Genomic DNA, 21,101 nt, shown 5'->3' on the forward strand with positions numbered 1-21,101 from the left:
TACAGCTTGTGGAGCGACTGCAGAGAGAAACTGGGTCAACACAGAGCAGCAACAACAGGAAGACTTTTAGAGTCTCTGATGACTCCACCCAGATTTATGCTAAGAGAGAAAGCATCGACTTTTCTTGCCATTGTCTTCTTTTCCATCGATTTCTTCCCATAACTATTTAAAATCACCATCTGTTCTCATCTTGGAAATTTAAGTACATTCAGCACAATTTCCTGATTTTTACATCCTATCGCAGATAAGCCATACATACATAGGAAATTTGGGTTCAATGTCAGGTATACAAAATGAGGTTGTATTATTCCATGTTGGATTGTAATAAAGGAATACCTGAGACTGGGTAATTTATGAAGAAGAGATTTATTGTGGCTCACGGTTCTGCAGGGTGTACAGAAAGCATGGAACCAGCAAATGCTGGGCTTCTGGAGAGGCCTTGGGAAGCTCTGACTCATGGCAGAAGGGCAGTGGAGCTGGCATAGAAAAGGAGCAAAGGGTGGGGGGGTGGGGAGGTGCAAATTATTTTTAACAACCAGATCTCCAGGTAACAGAGTAAGAACTCTCTCACTACTGTGGGGAGGGCATCAATCCTTTCAGGAAGTATCTGTCTCTGTGACCCAAACATCTCCCTCAAGGCCCCACCTCCAACACTGAGGGTCATATTTCAACATGAGATGTGGAGAGGATGAGCACTGAAACTATATCAGAGGTAAAAGAAATTATGCAAATGAGTTGACGGTCTCTTTGGGATCAAGCCTCTGTTACTCTATACTCACCTAGCAAGCATTTATTGAGCACCAGCTATTTGGTAGTCATCGTTCTAAGTTCTGGGGCTACAGAGATGAATGAGGGCTCTATAGTCCCTTGAATTTCAAGAAGTTTAAGATAATATAGGATATGGGCTGAGTGCAGTAGCTCACACCTGTAATCCCAGCATTTTGGGAGGCTGAGGCAGGCAGATCACCTGAGGTCAGAGGTTTGAGACTAGCCTGACCAACATGGTGAAACCCTGTCTCTAATAAAAATACAAAAATTAGCCAGGCATGGTGGCACATGCCTGTAGTCCCAGCCACTTGGGAGGCTGAGGCAGGAGAATCACTTGAACCCAGGAGGTAGAGGTTGCAGTGAGCCAAGATTGTGCCACTGCACTCCAGCCTGGGTGACAGGGTGAGGCTCTGTCTCAATAAATAAATAAAATAACATAAAGACAACATAGGATATGACCAATTAGCCGTTATGATACAGTAGGGAAATTCTATTCTAAATGTACATATGGCTCAGGCTTCTCTTTCCACACTAGATGACATCCCCCACCCCAGGCTATCTAGAAAATTCCTGCTTCAAAATATGGTTGAGCACTTCACCTGTACAGCAGCATCTGACCTCTCTGAATAGACTGAACCATCTCTTCCTTTTACCCCCTCATGCCATTTGCCTATTAAACTTCACTGAAACTTACAAAACAGAAAACTTTAACACACTCACTAGATTATGAACCCCTTGAAGGCAACGTTTCAACTTACTTAATGTTACAACGCTGGTGTCTACCAAAGCGCTCTCCCAGAGTCACGTTTTAATAATATTTGTCAAATGACTATATAATCTACTTTATTAAAATTATTGAGGGTCTGTATTGTACCAGTTACTATGCCAGGCAAGGACATGTGTGTGTGTGCCCATGTGTGCACACCTGCACCTGTGTGCTGGGGAAAGTGGGGTACTGGGGAAGCCCTGCAAAGGTGGACAACAAAACTGACCACATGGGGCTTATGATCAAGTAAGAATCTTATAATAGGGCCAGGTGCAGTGGCTCATGCCTGCAATCCCAGCACTGGGAGGCTGAGGTGGGTGGATCACCTGAGGTCAAGAGTTGAGTCCAGCCTGGTCAACCTGGCAAAACCCCATCTCTACTAAAAATGAAAAAAAATTAGCTGGGCATGATGGTGTGTGCCTGTTGTCCCATCTACTCAGGGGGCTGAGCCATGAGAATCACTTGAACCCTGGAAGCAGAGGTTGCGTGAACTAAGATCACACCACTATACTCCAGCCTAGGCAATATAGCGAGACTGTCTCAAAAAAACATTTCATAATAAGTAGTAGATATTACTCAAGTATATCTATATTTATCCCCTAGAGGAAATCTTAAGAAATAGCCTGAGATAGTTGTAAATAGAAAAAGAAATGTCTGTGTCTCATTTCGACATTCATTCTTAGTATTTTGTTCCTAATTTCTTTATGTTGAATTTTTTTATTTCATCTCTACTATGAAAATATTTGATACATGAATACTTTTCTGTTATATCTCATATCTTATCTGTGGCTCTTGTTATGAGGAATTTGGGGTTGCTTTTCATACTATATTTGGGATTTTTCTCTAATAAACTACTGCTTACATTTTGGTATTTTCCTGCACGGAGATGCATCCTACACACAGGCTGTGCCGTCCATCACCTAGCTGTCCTCTGCCTAAAAAGTACTGTCTCCAGGTAGGGAAATTGAAACACACTGTCTCCAGGATCCCTGCCCTTCCTAGCACTCAAGATATCTACACTAAAGTCACCTTGACAAACACTTTCTGAGCACCTACGACTAAACCCATTCTGGAATGGATTCCAAAATAGAGAGGTTCCCAAACCAGATGTGGGAGACAGAGTTTCTTTGATTGAAATAAGAGCCTTCCCAGAGAAGCAGACCTTGCTTTATGAATGAGTAGAGAAGAGTGATTATTCTTATTTTTCTTGACCTTATCATTGGAGCTGGTCACATAATTAAGTTGGACCTTGAAAAATAAGTAAGGAAAGGCATGAGCAGAATTATAAAGTCACTTGTAACTTAGTGCTCATATTCATGAACATGACTTTGAACCTCCATTTGAAAGAGGAAGTTCCCACTCTTAAGGCTTTTGGTGATTTCCAAGAAGACTGAACGCCTATTTTACCCCTTTCTTTGGGTTTCACTTTCCACCCAAGCTTTTCATCCCCTTTCTTCTTTTTGCTCCCAGTCTAGAATTTTCTCCTCTTTTCCAATAGCTACAGCTGCTGTTCTGAAACACGTATTAAAAAAATGCCATTCTCTACCCTTGCTGAGGACTCCCAAGGGCAACACACAGAAGCTAACATTATCAGGAACCTCAGTATTAACAATCCCAAATCCCAGGCTACGGCCAACCCCTTCTCTCCACTGCCCCCCAGAGCAGGATCCCTTCTGCAGTCCCTGTCTGCAAACTTTTGATAACATTGCTACTCAGCCAAGTCCTTTGTTTGCAGGAAAGGATGAATGGCAGCATGAGGCTTTCCAAACAACCCACTTCTTGGCCATTCGCAGCATATCAAAGCCAATTAAGCCTTAGCCATTGCAGACTTGGTGACACATGTGAAATTGTAAGGCACCGGATCTCAAGAAGAACCTTCTGAGCAAATGGTGTTCAGAAACTCCTTCTTACATAACAATGCCTGGCAATAAGTGGGCTAAAAATATTAACAGAGTAAACAACAGGCAATGAACGTGCAAAAGAAAAGGCATTTTGGGGATGGGTTTCAAAAACACACGCTTCTTGGAAAGCAGATGTTATTTTATTTTTTTGGTATCATAAGGAATATTTTAGTAGTGCAGTAGGCTGTACTATAAATACTGAGAATATCATGCTTGATTCTGGGAGAGGAAGGCCCAGGTTGAAGTGAAGTGAGTGATATTTGGGGAAGTGTGAGAACAGGACAGAGATGGTGGGGAATACATAAAGCCAAGGACGCAGAGTGAAATAGACCCCATAATTAGGCTCTCGGAGAACAGAAGACTAAAGGCTTGGCATAGAACAAGATTCCCAAAGCTCTGGATTGTACATAGTGGGTAGACAGTGAAAGCTTTCAAATATTGGAGGATTCGAATCCTACATGTTATTTACTGTTGGGTAGAAAGAAGAAAAAGGAAAGAAATAATGAACGGCACCTTGACTGCAGTCATGACTCCAGAGCTTCATCCGTTCTGACCTCACAGGCAAATGACTCCTAGAAGAAAAAGAAGCTTCCTCTTTAAATGTTTTAGCATTAGAGATGATGTAGCTAGAGGGGTGACGCCTGCCCTGCTCTGGAAGATCTGCTATATCATGGTTATCTATTTAGAATGTCATAAAAAATTTAATACCCACCTGACCAGGTTGGCAAATTGACATTCAAAATGAATCACATAGCCCATTATTCACATAGCCCATTTTGAAATAGCTTCTCCAAGGCCTACAGAAGCCAGTGGAGAAGAAGATGCTTCTCTTCTGGGTACCACACTGACATGAGGCAGTTTACCTTCTAAGGAAACTGATCGCTGGAGATGGGTTATGCTTGCCAACTCTGAGGATTAGAGACAACAGGAGCTTGTTCACAGTGAGCTGGACCTCAGATGTCCTCAGCATTCCTTTTAAATTATAAAACTCCCTGCTCAGAATTATGAAATTTATTTACATTTATATTTAACCTTAATTTCACCAAATGCTCAAACTGTGCTCAAATAAGACAAACGCCAAACTGTAACCAATCCAGTTGTTTCTGTACCTCACTTCCATTTTCTTTACGTTACTCGCCTTTCACTGTCCACAGATTTTCTTTCACCACAGGACTCCACTGGAGTCTCTCTAAATCTACTGTGATTCTGGGGGCTGCCCAATTCACAAATCATTCATTGCTCATTTAAAGTCCTTTAAATTTAATTAAACTGAAGTTTTTCTTTTAACACTTTTCTTTTTTTAAAATCACCTTAATTCTGATTTAATTTCAATAAAACTACAAAACTGCTATTTAACACACTTTGTCTAGCAATTGATTAAAATGCTGTGGTTATATATAATTATTTTAATATAATAATTGTTAAAATTATATATAAATATATATTAAATATTATGTAATTATCTTTGTATATGTATTCAGATGCTGTGATTATATAATTTTATGTGTGTGTATATATATATATATATATAATTGTCTTCTTTTTTTTAAACTTTGCTCTTAACCCCTCATTTGCCTTGTGCCCAACTTCTGAAGGCATCTCCAGAGACCCTTTCCACCACTGCAGTTCCTCCTCGGCCTACAGAAGCCAGTGGAGGAAAAGATGCTTCTCTTCTGGGTACCACACTAACTGACATGAGGCAGCTTACCTTCTAAGGGAGCTGATCGCTGGAGATGGGTTATGCTAGCCGACTGAGGATTAGAGACAACAGGGGCTTGTTCACAGTGAGCTGGACCTCAGAGTTTTACCATTTGGCATAGAAATTTAACTCTGATCCCATAAAGTACCCTGCTTAGAAAATGGACTGCATCCACTTTAATTATCCAAAGCTTCCCGGCTGCCAGAGCCAGGTGCATAGTCAGGCCCTCGCATGATCGTGAACCCCTCAGGATGCAGTTACAGGCACAGTAACTAGAGAAGCACACCCAAATCAAATATTTTTAAATTGTAATTAATTGTTGGATATTCATTTTTAAAACTAGCTTCAAAATCCAAGTTTATACATTTTTTTTTATTAGATAGATCTTTTTCTTTAATAACTTTATCCTTTAGGTTGGCCTGAATCCGGCCAGTGATCTCATGATTCTAAAATTCATGTGAATATTTTGATATGCTTTGAGGACCCTTCTTTTCTTTCTTACATGTACTGACTAATTAGCACTGCCTGTCTCAGGTAGGGGACACCATTGCTTCTTTAGGAGAAAGCAATATGTGTAGTGGTGAGAATGCAGGTATTGGAGACAGAATTGGCTTCCAATTCTTGTTCTTCTACTTACTAGTTTTATGGTATCAGTCAAATTAAGTATTCTCTTCAAGCCTCAGTTTCCTCATCTGTAAATTGGGGATAATTATAAAAATGGCAGCTATTATATTTTCATATTATTCTATTTTGCTTTGTCTATTTACTTTTATATTATTTCATAATCCTACATCACTTATAACTTAAAGAATACATCTTCCTGAGGCCAGGCATGGTAACTCATGCCTGTAATCCCAGCATTTTTGGAGGCCGAGACAGGCAGACTGCATGAGCTCAGGAGTTCAAGACAAGCCTGAGCAACAGGGTGGAACCCCATCTCTGCAAAAAATTAGCCAGGTGTGGTGGCATGCACCTGTAGTCTCAGCTACTTGGGAGGCTGAGGATCACCTGAGGCTGGGGAGGTCAAGGCTGCAGTGAGCTGTGATTGCACCACTGCACTGCAGCCTTAGTAACAGAGTGAGACCCTATCAAGAAAAAAATAAAAAGAATGTCTTCCTTTCCTATAATGCGAATTACTACTAAAAATGTCAACATTGCATTTCTGATTTCCACTCCATGAGTTAAACTCTCCAATTACATCATCACTAAATATTTAGGTGGTTTAATCCACATTTTCCCTATTCATTGAAGAATACAGAAAGTGAAAGCAATTTAAAACTTCCCTTTAATACACCAGGATATTAGTTATTGGTTCAATTTGGACTGTGCAGTTTCATAAAGCAAATGGATTTTTCCCCACAAAACTATGAATTTATGAAAGCTGGAAATAAATTATATCCTTTGATACATGTTTTATAGAGACATGAAAAGTGAGGATTAAAATCATTTATTTTTTCTTTTTTCAGGATTCACCAATAGGTGTACATTAATATTTTCCTTGCCTTGGAGAATTCAACTCAATTCCAAGTGTTCTAAAAGAGACAAAACAATTTAACACCAAAAGATGTAATCCAATTTCTTGCATATCCCAGTTCCCTGGAAGCTTCATTATAAAGCTTGTCTCAGGCCTTATAGATGACTTTTAAAACCTACTTTAAAAGATTCGGAGTTTAATATGAAATGGTAAAATGTGATAGTGAGGGCTTCTTAATGTGATAGTAAGGGCTTCCTAATGTCCCCAGTAGGAAACCCCATTGAATAGAGGACCAAACATGCCATCTTTGTCAGGAGGAGTGGGCATGATCAGAGGCTCCTGAGGAGAGGGCAGCGGGATCCACCTTGTATTGAAAAATCACAGTGGGTCTGAATGTTCGTGTTCCTACAAAACTCATAGGTTGACATCCTGACCCTCAAGGTGACGGTATTAGAAGATGAGATCTTTAGGGGGTGATTAGATCATGGGGATGGCAACCTCATGAATAGAATTAGTGTTTTCATAAAAGATGCCCAGGACAGACCATTACCTCCTCCACCGTGTGAGGATACAGCCAGAAGCAGCCACTCATGAATCAGGAAGCGGTCCCTCACCAGACACCAAATCTGCCAGCACCTAGATCTTGGACTTCCAGCCTCCAGAATTGTGAGAAATAAATTTCTGTAGTTTATAAGCCACCCAGTATTTTTGCTGTAGCAGCTGGAATATACTAAGACCGTATCTCTTTTTGTATCCTTCACTGTCATTGATCAGGAATTTTTAAATTTCAGAAGGAATTCTTATTTTTCAAAGATTAATGAACACACTCATTTTATGTTGACTTCATTGATAAAATCTAGAATAGAATAAAGAAAGAATTCCAAATTCTCATACAGATTTCCTTTAGGACACTCTTCTTAGATACTTAGAAAGGAAACAAAGAAGAAAACTCCTAAAACAATAATGCCAAATTTGAAGAAAAAGCTAAACTTGAAACTTTGTGATTTTAGGCACATTAGTTTCTTTTTAGCTGTATTTTCCATCACCTAACCCATTCAAAATCCTTTTCCTGACATAGTATGACTGAAAGCAGGTAAAGAGGTAAAGGGAAGAATAAGTTTCCTTTGCTCTCTCTGGATGTTGCCTGGGCACTGACATTTGCAATTCAGTATGCTTCTCAGTCCCCAACCGGTCCTGGAAGTCCAGATCATCGTGGAAGCCAAGAACACCTTCTGCCCTCTGATTTTGGCACAGCGGTGGCCACTTCACTCAGATGTGTGCCTCCCGGCAGTTATTCCCGCCGCAGGGCCTGCGGACTGGCATGCTGCAATATGCTCTACCTGGGGCTGCACCTGAGACCATATGGACCTTCAGCTGCTGCACCATACAGGGACCTGCCTGGAGAAAGCCGAGGACCAGATGGAGCAGACGATACCTGTGTGAGACCGTCTGACTCGACGCTGCTGGGGACTTGGTGTGCGGAAAATGGCAGACTATAAACATTTAAATAATAATACCACAACACATGCTGATTCTTTTCCACCAGAAAGGTAAAGAAATTGAAAAAAATAAAAAAACCTTTCTGGGAAAGGCAAACCTACTATAGAATAGGAATGAACTTTAAAAAAAAAAATAAAGCTAAGAGTCAAAGAGTTAAAACCAAACATGGGTATAGGAAACAGTTCTAAAGGCAAGCATGGAGACTTAGAAAGCATTGGATGGGAGCCAGGAGCCACAGATTTCAGTGTACTAAGTTACAATATGACTTCACACAAGACACTTTCCTCTCACTGTGCCTCAGTCTCCCCACTGATAATATAAAGGGAGCGGCTGATACCGTTCAAGATGCCAAGATAAGGAGTTTGTGCCTGGACATGAACCAATGCATTGAGAATCATCAAGAAAGACTAATTACAAAAAACGCTTCGGCAAACTAAGGAGTGTGCTTAGGAACGTGGCTGATTTGCATTCTGATTCAAACTCCTTATCTCATAGCAGATAGAAAAGAAATTTCTCAGAGCCTGAAAAATGTTTAGGGACCAGTATCAGACATTGAGTACTTCGAGTAGCACTGGATTAGGTTACCTCTTTAAACTTTCAGCATTCTTGAATTGTTCAGAACTAAGTGAAGAATTCGGAACTAAGCAAAGTACCATGTTACCTTATGTTACTTTTTACTTGCCTTCAAATATAAAACAAATATGCACAAAAAATAAGATGTGGCTTAAAGAGTCCAATTTGCTATAAGTTATAAATTTCCCAAAAGTGTAAGAAAAAAAATCAAGTATTCAATTGTTATTGCATTCCACAGATATTCATGAACTGCTGGTAAGCTTAACTGAAAAAATATACCCATGGTCTAATGTGTACAACCATTTTAGCTTCAAGGGGTTTCTGGAAAATATGATTCTTGGATGGGGGCTTACATGATGAATTGAATGTTGCCAGATGAAGAATTGGGCACAGTGAGAAGGAAGGAGAGGTAGTCCCAGCTGAGGGAAATAAAAAGTCACATGGGAAAGACTACAGTGCAAGCAGAAATGCACACATAGTTTTCTGTTGCTAGAATTTGAAGTCCAAGGGTGGAAGATGAGAAGGTAGGAAGTCTGTAGGTCATACAAGACCTTGAATTCCTGGCAGAGGAACTCAGACATCTCTACAGGTGATGGGGAACAATTAAATGGCTGTCAAACAATAGAGTGGTAAGATCACATCTATTTTTTAGATTTACCACTCTGACAGTTACATGAAGAAGGGGTTGGGAAAGGAAAAGTTAAGACTAGATCCTACTAGGGTCTACTAGACCAGATCCTGGTAATCCAGATCCTACAGGAGGAAATCACATACAGTATCTTGGGATAGAGAGGTGATGAAGCCCTGAAGTAGGGAAGAAGAAAACAAAGCAGACATAAAAAATTGTAATTACTGAATACTTTTCATTTGTTCATGATTTTAGCTTCTAATCTACTACCACTCTCACCCACAATAGCCTTGGCTTAATTACTAGTGAATTCAATACACGCACAGACAATTCCATCGGAACTCTTGCCTCTCAGTTCCTTGGCCTCCTGTCATCTACAGATCTTGTCCTTCATAGGACCCCAGCCACCCACTCCTATGGCTACACCCAAGACTGTGCCATTAACAATAAGCAGAACTCCTTCATATTTACAATGTCAAGCAACCATTCTTGACCACTGCCTCTTACCTTCCTAGCTCACTTCCTCTAGTATTTCAACATGAATAGTCTTTTCTTCCCAATATTACCACCATTTCATAGATCCTATCATCTATCCACTGTCCCTCAACCCCTTGGTGTCCTATTATCCCTCCTTATCTATCTTAAACTCCATGATCAATTACTACAGCAGCTCCCTTGCATTCATCTCCAAACCCCTCACTCCTTTCATCACATTATCCTTATTTGGCAAAACCACAACCCAAGTCAATCCAACTTTCTACCTACTCCGCGCCTTACCTACTGTGCTCACACATCTCATCATTTCTGGAGAAAAGCATGCAGCCATTCTGACCACTCTCAAATTAAAATTAATACCAAGAATTTTAAGTGAACCATTGTTGCTACCTGGCCATTATATATTTTCCTAATCTGTTAGTTCCTACATTTCCTTAGGTTACTTTATCATACACTCTCCTTTCTCCTCAAACCTCCAACACTTTTATTTCCATCCTTACTGTCAACTACTGACCTGCTTGGTATTTTATTGCTATAATTGCAGCAATCAGAAGAGAGTTTCCAAAGGTTAGCAGCACCACATCTACCAACTAGCCCACAGCTGTGTATTCTCTGACCTTCCTCATTACTGTGAGTGAAATCTTCCCAAGTTATTAAGGCATCTCCACCCTACCCATTTATACACTACTTCCCCTACCTTCTCACCTACCCGAGGTCACTGCTGAAGCAATTCTCTCCCTCTCTCCCTCATATTTTCCCACCCTACTGGATCATTCCCATTGATACAAATATACTATTAATCTTCCCATCTTATAAACAACAACAAAAAATACCCTTTTTCTTTTCTTTTTTTTTTTTTTTTTTTTTTTTTTTTTTGAGATGGAGTCTGTCTCTGTCACCCAGGCTGGAGTGTGATCTCGGCTCACGGCAACCTCTGCCTCTGAGTTCAAGCAATTCTCCGGCCTCAGCTTCCCAAGCAGCTGGGATTACAGGCACATGCCACCATGCCTGACTAATTTTTGTATTTTTAGTAGAGATGAGGTTTCCCCATGTTGGCAATGCTGATCTCAAACTCCTGACCCCAAGTGATCCATGTGCCTTGGCCTCCCAAAGTGCTGGGATTATAGGTGTGATACCCTTCTTTTGAACAAACTTGTCCCCTTCTCTGATCCCATATACAGCAATACTTACTGAAAAATTTTTTCAGCCTGAGCGTGGTGGCTTATATCTGTAATCCCAGCACTTTGGAAGGCCGAGGCAAGCGAATTGCTTGAGCTCAAGAGTTTGAGACCAGCTTGGGGAGCTGAGGCAAGTGGATTGCTTGAGCTCAAGAGTTTGAGACCAGCCTGGGCAACATGGCAAAATCCCATCTCTACAAAAAATACAAAAATTAGCTGGGCACAGTGGCGTACACCTGTGATCCCAGCTACTTGGGAGACTGAGGGAGGATCTCTTGAACCTAGGAAGTCAAGGCTACAGTGAGCCGTGCTGATGGCACCACTGCACTTCAGCCTGGATGACAAAATGAGACCCTATTTCCAAAATAATAATAATAATAATAATAATAATAATAATAAAATTTAATGCTTAAGCTCCCTTCTTGTTTTGGACACACTTCAATTAGAATCTGGTCTTACCACGCCACTGAAATTTTTCTCATAAAAGATATCAATGAGCTCTGCATTGCTAAGTCCAAAGATCAGTTCTTAATATTGACATCTGTGAGCTCAGTTTTCAATCTCGAGATCTTTCAACTGTGTCCTAACAAGAGCATGGGACACCATTGATCATCGCCTCCTCCTGTAGCAGATATTTATTCCATTTCCAAGACACCACATTGCCATGGTTTTCCTCCCACCTTACTTGCTGTGCCTTCTCAGTGCCCCTCACTGGTGACTCTTCATCTCCCCAATCTCTTCATCATTGAATGCCAAAGGCATTCAGCACTCAGAGCTCCTCTCTATCCATCACTTTGCATTAGTGATATCATATACTCTAAAAGGTTTAAACCCTATCCAAAACTAGTCTACTCTCAAATTTGTATTTCCAACCCACATGTCTCTTTGTAATTCCGGACTCACATATCTGACTTCCCGTTCAACATTTCCAGTTATTTCTCTAAGTTAACATATCCAAATTCAAATTTCTTCTCTTCCTCCCAAAATTCATCCCATGGGCAGTCATCCCTATCTTGGCTGCTGGCAGCTATATTCTTTTAGATGTTCAGGCCAAAAATATAGATGTTACCTTGACTCCCCTATTTCTTTCAGAATACACATTCAATCTGTCAGAAAATCCTGTCTTTCAAAATGCATGCAGACTCCAATAATACTATGCCAACTCCACCACTAATGCTCTAGCCCAAGGCACCTTCATCTCATGGTTGGGTTATTGCAATGCCCTCATAAATGAGCTCTCTTATTCTGTCCTTGCCCCAACACTGTGAGTAATCCTCTTAAAACTTGAATCAGACCTTGTCACCCTTCTACTCAAAACCACTCAATGGCAACCCACCCCATTCAGAATAAAGCCATAGTTCATAGGCCTGAAAAGCCTGTTATGATGTGGACCCCAGATTCCCCTGTAACCTCATCTCCAACCACTCTTCCCCTTGCTGCCTTCCTTTGAGCTCCTCTGATTTTATTGTTATTCCTCAAATAAAGAAGTTCTCTCAACATTCTGGATGTCGTTCTTTGATAAATATGCATATTGCAATATCTTCCCCCCAACAATGGGTCAGCTTTTTCCTCTCTTACAGATGTCTTCAAAATATATTGTAGGGAATAGTTGGGATTGCCATGAAAACAAAAATTTCTATTACTAGAAGTAAAGCAGTAGCTGACGGCCAGAGAGTGAGGCTCCAAAGCTGGTGCTGCTGTAACTCTGTAGATTTTGTCATGGAGTGAAGGATTTGCCCTAGAGTTTTCAGACTACACATGAATGGAAGTGGGGGTAGAAGCGATACCCTGCCCAGCATGCATTAGCTATTTATCCTAACGCAGCAAACCACCATGGCACACGTTTACCTATGTCACAAACCTGCACATCCTACACAAGCACCCCAGAACTTAAAAAATTTTTTTAAATGATACCCTGCATAAAACCAGAACTCCCCAAGTGCTACTAATTCAGGGAAATGGAAACTAATAAATTATGTCCAACAGCTGAGCAAGGAAACAAAATGATTCTCTTGCCCTCAGGACCTAAACAATGTACTCTGTTAGAAACTTCCAGTAGAAAGTAAACCATGCACTTCACATGCATTTGAACTTAAAAACTGCATTTACTTCATTACGAAGAAAATCATAAACTATGAATTAATGTTTTAAAAGAGAAAAAAAGTAGTCCAGGTTGTTGATATCCTTGATAGAGATAAATGGGAAACCATCCATCCATTTCTATCTCATGGGATTCCCATGTGAGGGGATGGCAGGGACCAGGACTTAACAAATATGAATTTACAAACAAAATCACAAAAATAAAAAATTCCATCATGAATACAAGGCAGCGGTTACATGAAAAAAAAAAGGGGGGCACAAATGTCTCAGGTACTAGAAATAATAGAAAAAGAATAAAGGCGATCATAAACTAAGAATATTTAAATGGTTAAAAACATCTGGAAAGAATAAGACAGTATGCAAAATCACTAAGTAAACTTGAAAAGAAGAACCAAATAGAACATTTACTAATCAAAAATATAGTAATTAAAATAAAATAAACCAGGCTGGGCACCGTGATGAATACCTGTAATCCCAGCAGTTAGGGAGGCCAAAACGAGAGGATCACTTGACGCCAGGAGCTCAAGACCAGCCCAGGCAACATAGCAAGACCCTGTCTCTACAAAAAAAAAAAATAACACATTAGCTAGGTACAGTGGCACATGCTTGCAGTCCTAGCTACTTGGGAGGCTGAAAGAGGATCACTTGAGCCAGAAGGTCAAGGTATGATGGATTCATCATACCACTGGGCTCCAGCTTGTGCAACAGAGTGAGACTGTGTCTCTAAAAATAAAAAAACAAAATAAAATAAAAATGAAATGAAGCAAGTGGATGACTTAAATGGCAGTCTAAACACAATTTAAGAGACTGTTAGTAAACTGGAAGGCTGATCTGCAAAAACTACTCAGGAAGAAGCACATTGCAATACAAAATATAATAGATTATAGAGGATACACAGAGAGCCCTCAATACCTGGCTAATGGGAATTCAGAGAAGAGAATAGAGAGATAGCGTAATGGAAATAATAGATAATGCTAAGGAGTCCTCAGAATTCACAAAAGATAGGGTTCTCAATTTAAGAAGGAAAAATGAGTTCTAAACAAGAGAAGTGAAAGGGTATTTTTCCTCAGTTGATAGGATACTGCCCATTTTGTAGTACTTTCATTTGAAAGATATTTTGTAAGTATAAAAATTATGATATAATATTTTAAATGTGTAAGGGAAATGATCAGAAAAAAATTGTTTCTCTTCATCTCTGTTCTTCTCTTAGCAGAGAACACCATTGCTACCTATTTCTTGTGCATCCTTCCAGAAATCTTTTATGCATGTACAATTATGTACATATAATCCATGTTTATATATATATGCACACACACACACACATTTATTGATTACGCAAGTGGTAGAATACCATATAAACTTCACTTTGTTCACTTTTTTTTAACAATACCAAAACTGTTACAAATGATGACATATAAAATAGATGCCTTATTTTTAATGGCTACATAGTTTTCTATTAGATAAGGGGTAATAAACTATCTTAAATTAATTATTATCATCATTTATTGTTTCTAACCACTTTACTATAATGCTGCAGTAAGTCTTCTCGCACAGTTATCTTTTCACATAATATTTGTCAGTAAACAAATTGCAAAGATGTAATTGGTGGGCCAGAGCAGGATGTATTTTAAAAAAACTGATAGATAATAAATGCCTCTCTATTTTATTGTATAAAAGAGTTACATACTAAACCTTCAGACATTTGGTTAGATTTCCTACTTGGAAATATTCAGGGGTTGAGCACTGCATGACTTTTCGTTTTCTGCAAAGCGTTCAACAAAAATATCCAGCTCCACATGTGATATACATATGCTATGGATGTTAATTATGATGGTAACAATATCTAATTCAGGTAACTACTTTACTTCTTCCGCTCAAAGACTGTTGTGTGACTTCCAGAGCAAAACCAAATGCAATTTATATCCAGATACACCCCCACTCCTTTAAAAATATATTCTTTAAGGTCTAGATCAAAAGCTATGTTGAGCTTCAGTTGCTCTGACCTCCATTTTGCCAAGTCAGAATTTTTCAGCTTTTCTCTCTACTTTTTCAGTCCTTCACGCATATCTAAGTGAAGTACTGACTCTGTTCCTGCACCGTTGGCCTTACCCCTTAGGTCATAGGCTTCCTCGGCTGGGACTGACCTTCCACCTTACCCTGGTGCCTGTCTCAGAATCTGAAGCTATGATAGCAGGCCTGTAGGCTTTTATTGTATTAAATTGAAGACGGAACACAGGTGTATTGCAGTTCCAAACTTAAACCATGAAATATTTCACAAGTGGCATTAAACAAGAAAGTAATAAGCCAAAGTAAACTTAATTGACAAAATATATTTGTTTAAATTTTTGAAGGTTCTAGTGTTCAGGATGAACACTCCAATTAAGTACACGTTTGGGTGGGTGTAATGTTTTTATACATGATCGCTAAATTCTCTCATCAGACATTTCTGGCATGGAAGAAATAGAAATCTATTTGAAAGCTTCTCTATTTCTTGTTAAAAAAATCTTCAGGCAAATTAAATTTAACAGATTTTAATTGAGCAAAGAACAATTCATGGATCAGGCATCCTCTAGAACCAGAATAGGTTCAGAATGACACCAGGGCTGTCACATGGTCAGATAACATTTACAGACAGAAAATGGAGAGTGGTGGACAGAAACCAAAAGTGAGGAACAGAAACAGCTAGATTGGATGCAGTGAGGCATTTGCCTTATTTCAACCTGGTTTGAAGAGTTGCCTGCGGTATTAGTCCGTTCTCACACTGCTACAAGGAACTGCCTGAGACTGGGTAATTAAAAAAAAAAAAAAAGAGGTTTAATTGACTCACAGTTCAGCATAGCTGGGGAGGCCTCAGGAAACTTACAATCCTGGTGGAAGGTGAAAGGGAAGCGAAGCACCTTCCTCACAAGGTGGCAGGAAGGAGAATGAATGAAGGAGGAACTACAAAACACTTATAAAACCATCAGATCTCCTGAGAACACACTCACTGTTATGAGAATAGCATGGGGCTAACCACCCCCATGATTCAATTACCTCCATCTAGTCGCTCCCTTGACACGTGGTGATAATGAGGATTAAAATTCAAGATGGGATTTTGGGTGTGGACAAGAAAGCCTAACTATATCAGCTGCCTATGGTTGAATGAAGTTCAGCTGCTGTGATTGACTGAGACTTGGCTACTTGTGAGTAGAGTAGGTTACAATTTATTTAACACATCAAATTGGGTTACAGCTCCTTATGTATGGAAAAACCTTTAGGCTTAATGCAAAATACATAAGGAGGCAGTTTGAGGCCAAATTTAATTTAACACTGAAATTTTAAACATGCAAAGGGTCTCTAGGCTGAAAGGATCCCAGTTGTGTTTGTCCTAATAAAAGCGGGTGTGCTCTGCAAACAGGCTACGCCGCAGACATCCTAGAGCAGAAACATAAAGACCCATTGGGGCCCCAGCGGCCAATCCCCTCTTTGGGGCAACACTGAATTTCCTAGAACCTCTGGAGAATTTGCACATGGTATCAACAGGACAAAACAAAAGATGGAAAATTAAAATATGCTGAGAATTTTGCAAAATTTGCTTAAAATACTTTGTCAATCTGAAATAATTGACAGGATCAGAATCCAGCTTAAAAGAATTATTCAAGCACAAAATTAAAGGACAGCTGTTTGAGGAACACAGACTCCAAAGAAATGGAGTCAGTGCTCCAAAGTGAAAAAGTTAAGGTTTTACTTAGGGAGAAACAAAGAAGTTTGGCAGAATTATATTTTCCATACAAGGCTGTTTTATGAGTTACAGCAATTTGGTTGGTCACCACTTGTTCCTTTTCAGGAAGTGCGTAATTAACATTTTATCTGAAGCAATTTGATAATCTTAGAGTCTTTTGGTCTATCTGGTCTAGTTGGTACAAGACAAGAAAGAAGAAAGTTAATCTATAAAGAGTGTCAACAATTCATAGGGAAGGGATCCTATCTCTGGCACTATTCAGTCTTTTACAACATTTTACTAAACAATATAGGTAGGGAAAAAGTTAAGCTATAAGCAGAGAAACAAAGGTTGCAGCTGCCTGTTACATGACTACATGACTCAGGGCCCACCAACACATTTCTTTTGAAGCTCAAAATAATTTAAAGTTTCAATAGCATTAATTTGAATTACTTACTTTCACAACTTTGTGCACTAAGACACTTTTCTTGGCCTCTGCCCCCATCTTCACCCCGCATATGTTCTGTAAGTAGCTCAATGCATCTGTTCAGCAAATAAGCATTCTCAGTTAAGGACTTTATCTCCTCTGAGTCCACAATCTCTCAAGTCTAAGTCTCTGTACAATGCCCTGAGCCTAAAGTGCTCTTGTTGTATACACAGCAATCATGAAAAGTGAGACATGACATGTTCACTTGTGATTCTACAATAGCAAACTTTCAGATTAGTAAAATGATGCAAATTCGCTCAGACTCACGTAATTCTTCCAAATATTCAACATGTTTAATCTTTCATCTTTTGAACTACTCACATATGTAGTAATGCATTTTTCTTTTTAGGAGGCACATCTCTTTGATAAGATGAGTTCCTTGTACAGGCCAAAAGAAAACTTCCTCTTTGCCCACTGAAGATTCTCTGAAAATCAGCTGACAAAAGGCAGATTAATAGAAGAAAAGTGATACAAAATTTATTTTAACATGCCTAGCATGGTGGAATCCTAGGAGACTGACGACTCAATAACTCCATGGGGTCCGGATGCTTATGTAGCTTTCTTCATGAAGGAGGAGGGAGAGGGGGAATGTAGGTAATTCTTTTGAGGAGCAAAGAGTGATTATTAGGGAGAATGAATGGACCTGGGAGACAGAAATTAGCCTGTAAATGAATGTCTTTGGAAGTTGAATGCATCCTGGAGATTGAAATTGTCTTATGAAAAGGTCACCCAGGCATAGCTGCATTCCTCAGTCTTCTTTTCTGCCTCAGTAAATTAGATTTCAGGGCAAGGTGGAAACCAATTTTTCTCCTTGATGTGTCCAGTCTGTATGTAGATAAGGAAAAAGCCTCTTCTAGCACCTGGTTGTCTCCAAAGACCTTTAACTCAAAACACTTATCAAGGCAGGATGCCTTTTTTTGGAGTGAAATTTTCCGGGATACTTCACTCTCAAACCGATAATATTTTCTATACTTTATTTCAAAAGACAAAGAGGTCACTAGACTTTACTTGCTTCAGTTTGAATCAGCAGTTAATCAGGAGCATACTTTAGGTTTACAGAATAGTTGTGTTTAATCACCAATAAAATACAATATCAAGGAAAACTATTCAATTAGCAAGACTGCTATAATTTTTGTTACTATAGCCATTTATGTCGCATTTAAAGTAACATGATATGCACATTCTCCTTAATACATCTCAAACAATGTTGAAACTCATTAAATGGTCCATTCCAAAAATGGAGCTTCAGATCATATGTTTATATTTTATTTGTCAACAAGCATTTCAGTTTCTTATAAAGCGAATGAATTTCTCCCCAAACCCTAACTCTTCATATCAAATACAAATACGTTGCCACTTGAAGCAATTTCCCCCAAATGGTTGATTTATACAGCCTCACAAATCATAAATTTCCAGGCAAATAAATCATTTTGCACTTGGTTTCTACAAACATAAAATAAAAGATTTTTAAAAGGTGCTGACTAAGACTTTGTGGAATTTGCTTAAATACTTCACACTTAATTAAAATATATATTGATGCATTTTGTTTCCCTGAGAGAAGCAATATGGTAATAAGTTCTTAACAATTCAGATCTGTGCCTTTTCATGGTGTGTTTTGCAATTCTATCTTACTTTTTTTCTTTGTCTAATCAGTAATCAGTACTTTTTGAGGTTTATGTGTACAGTATGTAATTTGATTTCCTTCCCTGGCAAGCTAATACATCGACTGAATACAGAGATTAAAAGTACATATATTTAGAATCAAGCAAAGCATAATATATGTTTTTGCTTCAGTGATGAGCCCTATACATTAATCAAGGTAGCAGGCTCAAGCAAAACATTACAGTTTCTCCTGCTGTAGGAGCAATAGCAGCAATTCTTTAATCAGCATTTCAATGTCAAGTAAGGAATTGGGAGAGAATCAGGGGCATGTTGTCTCTTGCCCAAATGGCTTTAATCTTACTGTAAGTGTTCTTCTTTTTTGTTCCTAACCCTAAAGCCTCAGATCGACTTGGGATACTGTATATGTTTTTCCATAAGGATAATGATGTTTCATTCTTGCATTCTGACTTAATTAGCTCTATAGAGAGGTTGCCTCTAAATATATTTTTCTTTCTAATGTAACGGTAGCTTTAAATGCAGAATGCAGAATCTGTCTTATTAAAAACCACCCGTTGGGTTGATAGCCAACTTTGTTGGCTGGGCATTGTGCACTCTCTGATTAAATTGTGGTGAATGCACCTGGGTTACTCTGGCATTGGAATACACTGTGATTTGATTGGAGGTTAGAGACTGTGAACAGGTTTCACAGAATTATAGAATTTTCTAATAATGGAACTGGCTGCAACTCTGTAGTTATTTTCTTCCAATTCCCTTGATTTACAGATGAGGAAACTGAAGCCCAGGAGGTGAAGAGAATGGGCCAAATTTATCCAACTGATTAACAAAACAAACACAAAGGCAAAATTCTCTTGATCACTAAACCTGAGTTAGTTCTAATATGGCAAAACTCCAAGTGATAACCGTCATTGGACCCATTATGAAAATCTTTCCAGCAAATTTAACAACAGATTTTGAATTCATAGGGGGAATCAGATTCATGAGTTTCTAACAGAGATAGGTTTTTTTTTAAGTAAATTAAGATTGATATTTTGCTCTTTCAAACAGTGATAAGAGAGCTGTTTATGTGTCCTAGTGGTTTCATTGGATCAGGTTACTTACTCTGAACCACATATAATGTGATTTGAGCAATTTCCACAATCTAACAGGATTTCAATGACCGGATCTGGGAAGAGAAACGCCATCATTGAACATGTGACCAAATTTGTTGGTAACAGTGCCATTAGCATGGGATTTTCTGACCTACAAAGTGGATTTACAATCAACATGCCCTTTCATCCTTAGTTTGATGAAGTTGATGATGATGACAATAAATATGTTGGGTGCCATATAGTGTTCTAAGTTCTTTTTACTGGAATCTTATTCAATTGGTACTATTATTATTCATAGCTTATCAGTGAATTCTGCCCCCAGATTCTATAATCTTTTTATTATCCTATAAAAATTACAAAGCAGTAATGTCTTCTTCTGCCATGTGTGATAATATTGGAAAATTGGAAGATGCATGTGTTAGGAATACCTTATATTCTCACCCTCACATTTCTATGAAGGAAGATACCTCACCTTCTTGGAAAATAGCTTGAAAGGGAACCTACGTCTCTTTCTCCATCCAGTATAAGTCTCGTTCATAGGGAAGTTGAGGATCTTCGATGTCCAGCTAATGAGAAAAGTATGGTCTGACTTTTGTTGGGCCTATTTCTCTGTTGAATTATATTAGTAGGATAACAGTATCTGATTATATGTGGTCCAGCTGTCTTTCTCTTGCTTACTCTGGGCACTGTCTTTGTTTGAATGTAACTGCCTTCCACTTCCAATCTTAAAAGGTAGAATAGTGCAATGGTTGAGTTCCTATAATCTGCCTTCAAACATTCATTGCTTACCTGTGAGACTTTGGACAATTCACATTATCTTTCAATGTCTCATTATCTCCAGCTACAAATGAAAATGATAATAATAGTAACTACCACATAAGATTGTTTTAGTCTTTATGTAAGATGATACTTCAGAAATGCTTAGAAAAAGTGAATGGCATCAATGAACATTTTATTAACCATTGTTATTATTATTTATGGTAAGTATGCCCTGGGTCTAGCCTCCCTACTGTACACTTCAGTGACCTGCTTCTCTTCCTAAAACAGAGGGAACCAAAGAGATATGATAGGCTTTATGGACCTAGCTGTTTAAGGAGCTAAGAAGGCCCTGCAAACTCTGA

General features: G+C 38.9%; 1 protein-coding gene across 1 annotated transcript in view; it reads right to left on the bottom strand.

Moving 5' to 3' along the window:
• Nucleotides 1–3,948: 3,948 nt before the first annotated feature.
• Nucleotides 3,949–21,101, bottom strand: part of RNF144A (ring finger protein 144A) — a 324,797-nt gene continuing 307,644 nt past the window's right edge. The window contains exon 8 of the mRNA XM_055108292.2: nt 3,949–4,007. Within this exon, the coding sequence (XP_054964267.1) occupies nt 3,960–4,007 (48 nt within the window). The 3' untranslated portion in view covers nt 3,949–3,959. The remainder of the gene's footprint in view (nt 4,008–21,101) is intronic.

Source organism: Pan paniscus, chromosome 12 (genome assembly GCF_029289425.2).
Source record: "Pan paniscus chromosome 12, NHGRI_mPanPan1-v2.0_pri, whole genome shotgun sequence".
NCBI lineage: Eukaryota > Metazoa > Chordata > Mammalia > Primates > Hominidae > Pan > Pan paniscus.